The 10,499-nt window shown below is 40.8% G+C and overlaps 1 protein-coding gene across 6 annotated transcripts in view; it reads right to left on the bottom strand.

Annotated features, from left to right (window-relative positions):
• Nucleotides 1-7,016: 7,016 nt before the first annotated feature.
• TLE4 (transducin-like enhancer of split 4) overlaps nucleotides 7,017-10,499 on the bottom strand; it is a 154,100-nt gene continuing 150,617 nt past the window's right edge. For all 6 annotated transcript variants that reach the window (XM_010851142.1, XM_010851144.1, XM_010851143.1 and 3 more), the window contains one exon: nucleotides 7,017-9,118. In XM_010851142.1, the coding sequence (XP_010849444.1) occupies nucleotides 9,011-9,118 (108 nt within the window). In that variant the 3' untranslated portion in view covers nucleotides 7,017-9,010. The remainder of the gene's footprint in view (nucleotides 9,119-10,499) is intronic.

Below are 10,499 nucleotides of genomic sequence, written 5' to 3'. Positions count from 1 at the left end.
CAGAATAACCTGCTGTCATTCAAGCCACCTGACCTCTGTGGATCCGACTTCTATCTATAAAATGGGGACAACAGGAATTGCTGTTGCTATGTCATGTCCGACTCTGTGACCCCATGGACTGCAGCACGCCAGGCTTCCCTGTCCACTATCTCCCGGAGTCTGCCCAAACTCATGTCCATTGAGTCAGTGATGCCATCCAACCATCTCATTCTCTGTTGTCCCCTTCTTCTCCTCCCTTCGATCTTTCCCAGCATCAGGGTCTTTTCTAACGAGTCGGCTCTTTGACATCAGGTTGCCAAAGTATTGGAGCTTCAGCATCAGTCCTTCCAATGAATATTCAGGGTTGATTTCCTTTAGGATTGACAGTTTGATCTCCGTGCTGTCCAAGGGATTCTCAAGTCTTATCCAGCACCACAATTTGAAAGAATCAATTCTTCAGCACTCAGCATTTTTTATGACCCAACTCTTACCCAGTACTCTTGCCTAGAAAATCCCATGGAAGGAGGAACCTGGTAGGCTGCAGTCCATGGGGTCGCTATGAGTCGGACGCAACTGAGCGACTTCACTTTCACTTTTCACTTTCACATAATGGAGAAGGCAGTGGCAACCTACTCCAGTGTTCTTGCCTGGAGAATCCCAGGGATGGTAGAGCCTGCCGTCTATGGGGTCGCACAGAGTCGGACACGACTGAAGCGACTTAGCAGCAGCAGCAGCAGCTTACATCTGTACATGACTACTGGAAAAACCACAGCTTTGACTATACAGACCTTTGTCAGCAAAGTAATGTCTCTGCTTTTTAATACACTATCTAGGTTTGTCATAACTTTCCTTCCAAGGAGCAAATGTCTTTTCATTTCATGGCTGCAGTCACTGTCCACAATGATACAGGAGTACAGGTCCACAAATCCTTCACTTCCAAGATGGAAAATTCAAAGAATACCAGACACTTTTTCATGATGCATCTGGGGCAAAATTACCCTGAACTGAGGTGTAGAAGTATAGTCGTCACTTACTCCACTTAGTATGAACATTTGTTTTGTCCCAGAAATATTAATGTGCTTGATTGTAGAGTGCCTCTGGGTGGAATATAATCAAAATCAATAAAATGCTTAGAAATAAACTTAACCAAGGAGGTGAAAGATCTCTACATTGAAAATTATGATCAAAGAAATTGAAAAGAACACAAATAAATGGAAAGATAGCCTGTGTTTGTAGATCAGAACACTGTCGAAAAATCCATACTACTCAATGTCATCTACAGAATCAACATAATCCCTATCAAAATTTCAGTGGCATTTTTCACAGAAATCAAAAAAACAATGCTAAAATTTGTATGGAAATACAAAATACTCTGAATAACAAAAACAATTTTGAGAAAAAAATAACAAAGCTAGAAGTATCATGCTCTCTGATTTCAAACTATACCTCAAAGATGAGTAATCGAAACAGCATAGTACCAGCATAAAAACAGAGGCCAATGGCACAGAATTGAGAGTCCAGAAATAAATCCATATCTATACAGCCAACGAGTACATGACAAGGGACCTAAGAATACACAATGGGCAAAAGACATTAGTAGTCTTCTCCATAACTGGTGTTAAAATTGGATAATCACACACAAAATAATAAGCTGGACCCCTATCTTACACCACCCACAAAAATTAACGCAAAATGGATTAAAGACTTAAATGCAAGACCTCAAATTATAAACTCCTAGAAGAAAATATTGGGTAAAATTTCCTTCACAATGATCTTGGCATTTTCGATGCATACCAAAAACACAAGCAACAACATTTAAAATAAACAAGTGGGGCTACTTCAAACGAAAAAGCTGTCTGCACAGCAAAAGGGGGAAGAAAAACACAAAAACAATAAAATGAAGCGGCAACCCATGAAATGGAAGATATTTGCAATTCACATATCAGGTAAGAAGTTAAAATCCAAAATAGTCAAGAAACTCATACAACATGATAGCAAAAAATAATTTGATTTAAAAATGAGTATAGGACCTAAATATTTTTTTCAAAGAACACATACATATTGGTGAAGATAAAGAGAAAACAAAACCCTCACGTACTTTTGGTGGGAACGTAAATTGGTAGAGCCATTAAAACGGTAATGGAGATAGACTGTTCAGTCAATTAAAAATAGAACTACCATATAATAGATCCAGTAAACCTACCTCTGGGCATATATTCAAGGAAAATGAAATCATTATCTTGAAGAGGTATCTGTGCCCCTATGTTCACTGAAGCCTCAGTCACAACAGCCAAGAAATAGAAACACCCAAAGTGTCCATCAACACATGGGCTACAAAAATGTGATACACAGACACACACACACCTTACTCAGCTAGGAGCAAGGAAGCCGTTCTAATGTTTACAACATGGATGGACCCCCCAGGGCATGATGCTGACTGAAATGTCAGACAGAAAAAGACAAAAACGCTACGATTCCACTTATATGCAGAATCTCAATAAGGGCAAACTCACAGAAATAGCATAGAGCAGTAGTCTCCAGGGATTTGGGGATAAGGCAAGAGGGACTGGGGGGAAAGCAGGGAAGACACTGGCCAAAGGAAACAAACCTCCAGTTTTAGTATGTTCTGGGGCTCTAATATTCAGCATGGTGACTCTATGGAATGGTACTGAATTGTATACTTGAAAGCTGCCATGAGAGAGTAAATCTTAAGTATTCTCACTACACACAGTTATTGAAGTGGTGGCTGTGTTAACGAACCTTATTGTGGTAATCATTTTGCAACATTATATGTGTATCAAATCACTTCATTATACACCGTCAACTTACACTGTTATATGTCAATTATACCTCAATAAAGGAACAGAAAAAAGATAAAACCTTTATAAGCTTGAACAATACCAACTTGCCTTATCTTATTCACTCTTGAAGGTCTGGGATCTAGGTTCAAGGCTTGCATGAATTCCACAAATCTAATAGCATGTATTAGGAAAAAGACACCATAATGCTGTTGTAACTCATGTGAAAACAAATCTTCCGCTAGAAAAAGACATATTCAAACAAACACAAAAGGCCATGGGGTGGAGATGCCATCTGCCACAAGTCTGTAGGTGTTGAACTCAAGTCCGTTTGGTGCTCCTGACTCAAGGCTGCCTGCACATGAGGAAGTCTGCAAAGCTGGTGTCGGTCCAGGGCGATCACCTGGGCCTGAGCCCCTTGATGTGAACACACACCCACTGCCCTTCAGGGGCTGGAGGTAAATCCTTCCATTTTAGGCAGCTTGAACACTCTAAAATTCTCCCTAGGGGCACTTTATGGTTTGCTTTTAAGACTCGCTCAGGAACAGGTGCCTGTGAATCAAGGCCTCTGTCCTCTCAGAGCAACTTTCACAACCGCCACCTTGCACCCAGGAGGCTGTTCTTGTTGACAAGAGAACTTGAGGCCTTAACATGTGCATGCAGTAGTGTTGACTGACCCTCAGCCTGGAAACCCTGTCAACTTCCTGGCCCAGCCATAAAATCTGAAATCACATTTCATTAACACTGAGTGTCTACCTGGGCTATGTGGGTCTGCAGGAGACTGAAGAGCAAAGCTTAATAGATGACTTCAACAAATCCTGTAAATGTTGTTTTCAGTCATCTGCGAAAGGTGAACAGGCTTTGGGGGTGGTATTTTGTTCTTGGCAGCACCAGGCTTCCCTGAGTTGGATGCGTGATGCTAAGACTTGATCCATAAACAAGGTGAGTAGTACTGAAGCAGAACTCTTTCGGGGCACAGAGGTGTCTGACTGAAGTTCTTCAAATAATGGGAAGTTGTTTTAGGGAAGACTCTGTGCTCGATGCGTGGTGTCGGGGATCTCACTCCACTCCTCAAGGTGGTTCCTGATGGGGTCTTGCCCTGTCCATGTGCTGCTGGTCCACAAAGAGGAAGGGCACATGTTCGCCCTGACAGTTTTCTCTGACATAATTCCCACCACCAACTCATTCTCCTGCTACTTCCCAGCCTCCTGGAAGAACAAAAATATCTAACTCCACTCATTTTTTCCACCACATAAAACATGGCCAGGGTACCACCTATGGTAGCTTCTTTTAGAAGATGCTATGGGGACACTGAGTAAGACTGAGAAATGGCCAACTACTACCTAGGTCTGGGGAGAAATGATGGGTCCCTAGAAACCACTGGGAATTAGCTTGGGCTCCATGTAAACACAATCAAAAAAATTACTGCCTAAATTCCCAACACCCAAACACCTCATATGTACCTTTAGTATGTGTGTTTATTTGCTGCACCCAATTCAAATAAATCATCCCTTTTATGTGAGTTTAAGTTTTCTGCCAAAAGAACAGAAAACTTCTTAGTTCCAAATATTTTCATCAAACCACAATGTCAAGTCTAACTGGGGTGGGGGCAGCGGTGGTGGCTGGGGCTTCCTGCCTGAGGCAGTAAGATATCGGGGTCAGGCACGGGTAAATCTACTAGCCCACAGTAGGTCTTGGCCTCATGTACCCAGTGACAGTGACTATTCACATGCAGGAACTCAACAGACAATATATGATTGGCTCCAGGAGTTTTAAAGATGGGCTGTGATGCACAAGTCTCCAGGCTGGTTAACTCATGTGAAAAGGGACAAAGAGCAGCAAGGTTCCTGCCCATTTGAAGACACCCTTTCCATCCTCCTTCCCACCTGCCCCACTAGGCGGTGGCCCCAGGTCCAAGTCTAGAGCCTTGAGGTTCAGAGTGACTTATCTTCTTCGGAAGACAGAGTTTGGGAAAATCACTTTTCTCCTCTGAAGCTCTGTGCCCTTTTGTGTAAATTCAGCATCCAGCCTGTCTAGGCCTGCTGTGAGATCAGCCAGAGCGACTTTGGTAAAAACACTTGCTTGTGCTTTTTCTCTGGACTGAAGGCAGCCCTGTGGGAACTCTCCTTCCCTGTAGGCCAAAGAGCTAAGATCCCAGCTGAGAATTTCCTTCCCTGGGGAGAGGTAAGTGAGAGCTCAGCTCTGCTGCTAGTTCCTATCTGGGACCCAAAAAATTCTGTCACTCACTGCCAGAAACCCAAACAAGACTAAAACACAATGTTCACAGCAGCTTATAAGGCAAGTTAGTTCCTACCACCAGAACAGCACTGGTGTTACAATGTTCTGACACATGAGAGGCTTTCTGATGTGCTTGGGTTGTTAAAAATAAAAGTATTTCCACTGTCAGCTATGAATGGAAGCTTGAACTGAAAGGCAGATAAACGCAATTAGTTCAAAACAAACAAAAAACACGGACGGTGGCAAGACTACTTTTGCTGCTGATGCCCCAGTGGGAAACTGAGGGGTAGTCGGACCCTAGGCTCACCGCTGACATCACTCTATAGGTTACCCAGGAGCTGGCAGCTATAGAAATGTACACCCAAGAATGTCAAAAGAATTTCTTTTGGTACCTACATCTTTATAATTTTTTAACTTAATGCCTTTAACTTACTTAATGCCAGGCAAGGAATTTCAGTACAAATTTCCTTACAACTGACGAAAATATCAGTTGACAAATCCCTGAAGTTATATGCTGCCAGTCCAAGAGTGTTCCACTGAGGATACAAAACTGGCCGTCTTGACAGCGGAGGGCATTGCTGGTGGTCTAGCTACTCCAAGTCTTGCTGTGTCCTGTGCCTCTGTCCACAACGCCGCCTTGTGAATGTGCCGTCAGCATCTCCTGCTCTCGGCTGTGGGGTCCCAGGATTTTGTGGTTATGAGACAGCTTGAAACTGGGTTTCCAGCTATCCCATGGCTGCAGAATACCAACCACTTGCAGGTGTTATAAGCCTGTGGTTAGTTTCAGCACACACCATCCCCAGATAAAAGATATCTTTCGCAGCTCACTGGTTACAAAGCCAGAAAAGTAGCAGCCCACAAGGGAAGTGTTTATCTGCATAAACCTGAAGATACTAGCATCTATCACTTTATGTTTGACCTGCCAGTCTTGAAAGATCTTCAATCTGGGATTTTCTTTATTTCTAGGTAGTTCTATGTAAGTCAACCTTCCAGTCCTATACACCATTCTCTTCTTTCATTCAAACTAAGTTTTCCTTGGTTCAGGGTGCTTTTATCTTTGTCGTTCTTCAGAACTTTCAAGACCATATGTGGAGTAAAAACTATGGAAGACCAAGTAATTAAAACATCAATAACATCAAGACTGCTGTGCAGTCAATCTAGGCCTGAGACTGGTATCAGAGACTTAAAACCTAATCTGATAAAACCTCAGCAATGAGAAAAAAGATGCCCATTTATTTTTAAAAACTAGGATTGATTATCCATTCATCTCAATTTTTAATCCAGTATAAGGGCCAGTGCTTTGGCTCTCTATAGAGAGAAAAATTGAAGGGCATCACAGATTGACCCACCAGGCACCAAACAACAATTCTAACTGCTTGAGGCAAGCACTTTCTTCTACAAGTGTCAACACAGTAGGCAAGTGTCATATTATTTGTGCCAAAATGATTTTTCTTTTACTCAAAAAATCGCTATTACTTTTAAAGAAATGTTACTAAGGATAAACATAACTAATTAAGCTAAGAATACTTTAAAACATTATCATATCTGACATAGCAGCACTCACAGCACTCACATTTGAAGTGTTACTTCCACAATGAACACTGCTGAGTTCTTAGCACCTAACCTTACTCAATACCTCATACAGCTCAATCACTGAGACACTCCAGACCACCATGAGGCTCCCAATCTTCAGCCTTCTTTCTACCCAGTGGATCTATAAAATGATAGGTTTTTGAGTCCCAAAGTTTAGAATTCTTTAAGTGCTTTCTTATGCTGAAGCTTCACACACTCAACCAGGAGCAGCCCAAGGGATCTTAAGCTTTCAAAGACTTCAGTGTATCATGCTGGAAATGTTTCGCAAAGGCTGGAAATAGTATGCATGTGCTAACTCTAAAACACTGTTGGTCCCACAGAACTTCCTGTGATGATGCAAATGTCCTACAAATTTATGGAGTCCAACATGATAGCATTAGGCACATGTGGCAAGCTGAATGTCTAAAATGTAGTTAGTATGACAGACAAATTGAATTTTTAATATTAATCAAGTTAAAGTTAAATAGCCACAAATGGCTAACTAGTGGTAACCATACTGAACAGCACAGCACAGTACAGCTCTAAGACATCAAGACTTTTGAGTAACAAGCCAACTTTTTGACAAACTAAAGAGGCAGTCAATAAATATTTGGTAGCAACCTGTCATCAGTAACTTCTATCCACTCTCCCTTCTAGCTCTTCTCAAGTAAAAACAAAAACAGAATTAAAAGAGCAACAATAAAAAGCCCACGTGACTTTTTAACAACAATCTCCCTTGAATAAAACTAATAAGTCTTAATATATATAAGGAGTGGCACAGTAAAAAAAAAAAAAAAAAACTAAAGCCAGCAAAACAAAGAATTAGAAATAAGCATACTAGAAGTTACTTATGTTTAATGCTTAAAAGTCTGAATGCACAAACAATCTACCATTATAGAAGTACTGGTGGTCAATACAATGCATTAGAACTATGTACAATGCACAGTTTAGTATCAAAATCTTTCTACACTGTAGAGTTTTACGAAACTGTTAATGACATCAAACACTAAGCACTTAAGACACCATTTTGTTTTCTGCTACCACACTAGGAACGTCAATGGACAGTCCGTTTCAACTTGCAGCATCCATCCATTTCTAGTATGAAATTAAGTAATTTTCTACTTATACAATAAAGTTTATCTACACAGTTCTCTTGATTTTGATCCATAGCAGCAAAGGCACTGTACATCAGCAGATCCACAGACTTAAAAGATTTTTTTAAAGCATTCGAACAAAATAATAATAATTAAAAAAAGAAGTCACATATCATAGTTTAACACAACAACAACAACATAAAAGATAACAACAATGTTTCCGGCACAATGGCACAGTCTGTGTCCATTTCAGGGACATCCAACTAAGACATGGAAAGAACTGGACGTAAAGAAAGCAAGTCCTCATCCCAGGTGAGAGTCCATTCTTCCTGGTTTTCAGAGGGAGGCCCTTGCAAATCCTCCTCTGCTGTCCTTGTCTTGTAAAAGACGTGACCTGCACAGTGGGAGGACTCCTCCCCTGGATCTGTGCCATTCCCAAAGAACATGCCAAAAAATAGCCCCTAATTTATCGTAGACAAAACTGCCCAAAGGCATACATCTCCCTTTGCAAAGAAATGTGGCAAAAATATCAAGAAGGGATTAAGTTCTCCCTTTGAGGCCAAATTTAATTTGTTCATCTGTCTATAATACAATAAAAAAGGAATTAAAAACATATTACAAAGACACTTGTCAACAAGTCAAAAAAAGAGAAAAAAAAAGAAAAAGTCCAAGTACTTTTATCGAATATAATCTAAAGCTATAGATATATTTGTTAAAGTTGTCTGAATAGACTCAAATGAATATGACGTGGTCTGTCACATTCTAATTGTTTAAATTTCCAAACATCTTTTAAAATATGTAAAAACAAAAACAAAAAAATCTAACAACACAGCAACATATTGCTTCCATATGTAATTATACATTTCACATCTCTATACAGTCATTAGTCTACATTTAGTGACATTTTTAATCAGTTATTTTAAACCTTCCTTTCCCCTCCTTTGCCAAAAAAAGGGGGGGATGGGTATCAAGTACAACGCATCTTCATTACCAATGCAGGAACAGACAGCTTTATTTAGTCAGTCATTGTTAGAAAGCCTTCTTTAAACAAAATAAATATATTACAGATATAATACATAATTAAAGATTCCTTTCACTGTTAAGTAGGGTTATCCATGATCTTCCAAGTAGATAGCTGAAGATTTTGATATCACAGGTTCTTAATGAGTATTCACAATTCAATAGCAGGGAGGAAGTGGGGGAGGAGGGGCTGCTTCCACAACTGCAATGAGTAATAGGAAATCCTTGGTTTTGGATGCGGGGGAACAGAAGGATGAGAGAAAAAAGTGCTACAAGGAGAAGGAGTCCATTTCACATGAAGATTTGTCCTTAATAAATAACTTCATAAACTGTGGCCTTCTTATCCCCAGAGCCAGTGACAATGTATTTGTCATCCACAGAAATGTCACAGCTGAGCACCGATGAGGATTCTTTGGACTGGGAAAGAGACACACAAACACGTTAAAGACTGAAAGAAAAACCTATGAATATTGAGAGTCAGGACTGGAGGACTCAGAGCAAAAAGAAGCAGAGCATGTTCCCTTGACTAAAATAGGAGCCTAAGGAGAAAACGTAGTCCCTTAAGTTCCTTTAAGGTATATTCTTAAAACGGCTGAGCCAGGTGCTTTCCCTCTGTTGGTCTGGAGGCTCTTTACTGGGGTGGGAGGGTGGGTGAGGGTGGGTGGGGGTAGGAGGTGGTGGGAGGGGTTGGGAGTGGTGCGGAGACGGGGACACTGAGCGCCAGGCAAGTCCATGGTACAATTCCCCCTGCTGATGAAGGAAGGCTTTACTTCAAATCCTGGTCTCCAGCTAAGGGCAGTGTTCTCAGTATGAAAACCCTCAGTTTCACTCAGATGGCTTGGGTGTAGATGGAGCTGCAGAACACTAGACACATCACTTAACCTGTCTGGCCCTATTTTACCCATCTGTCACCTCAGAGGGGAGTCTCAGAGTCCAGATGAGGTTAAATAAGGGGGAACTGCACTGAAAAGACTATTTTTTTTGAGACAGGGAATGTAAAAATATTTCTAATATAAATCCTAGTTGACCCTCATGTAAAAACAGAACGTAAATATGCAACTGGGAGTGAGTTCAATAGTTAGGAGAAAAAATGCATCCCTCATAGAGTTCCAGTACCACATTCAACTACACCAACTACACCAACTGCAAAGCATTCACAGCTAACTTTTAACTGTGCTAAATAAACAAATCCCACAAGATTTTACTGGGGCTTTGAATAGTTAAAAAAATAAATGTTTGACATCTAGATTGTAGATGCTAACCTACTACCAGCACTTCTCAAACTTTCACTTTGCAACCTGTATTAAATACATTTTATTTCCCAAACCAGCAGATACAAGATATAACACACTTATTACAAAAAGATATACTCTTAAAATATTTTCATATTTCAAAAAAGTGCTGGTTGGGGACTTCCCTGGTAGTCCAGTGGTTAAGAATCTGCCTGCTCACGCGGGGACATGAGTTCGATCTCTGGTCCAGGAAGAGTCTACATGCTTCGGGGCAACAAAACCCGTGTACAACAACTACTGAGCCCACTCTAGAGCCCCAAAGTTGCAACTATCGAGCCCACGAGCCTAGATCCCATGCTCCTCAACAAAAGAAGCTACCATATGAGAAGCCTGCACACTGCAACTAGACAAAGTCTGCACACAGCAACAAAGATCCAGCACAGCCAAAAATAAATACATTTTTTTAAAAAGTGCCGGATGGGACCATCCAAAAGTTATGATACAAAAACCACTCTGTTACATTATAAACTTCAAGACAGCAAACATATGCTATTTTTATTATCTTA

The sequence above is a fragment of the Bison bison genome, unplaced genomic scaffold, assembly GCF_000754665.1.
Source record: "Bison bison bison isolate TAMUID 2011002044 unplaced genomic scaffold, Bison_UMD1.0 scf7180017864298, whole genome shotgun sequence".
NCBI lineage: Eukaryota > Metazoa > Chordata > Mammalia > Artiodactyla > Bovidae > Bison > Bison bison.
Note: the sequence above shows the minus strand (reverse complement) of the source record. Positions and strands in the feature narration are given on the sequence as shown.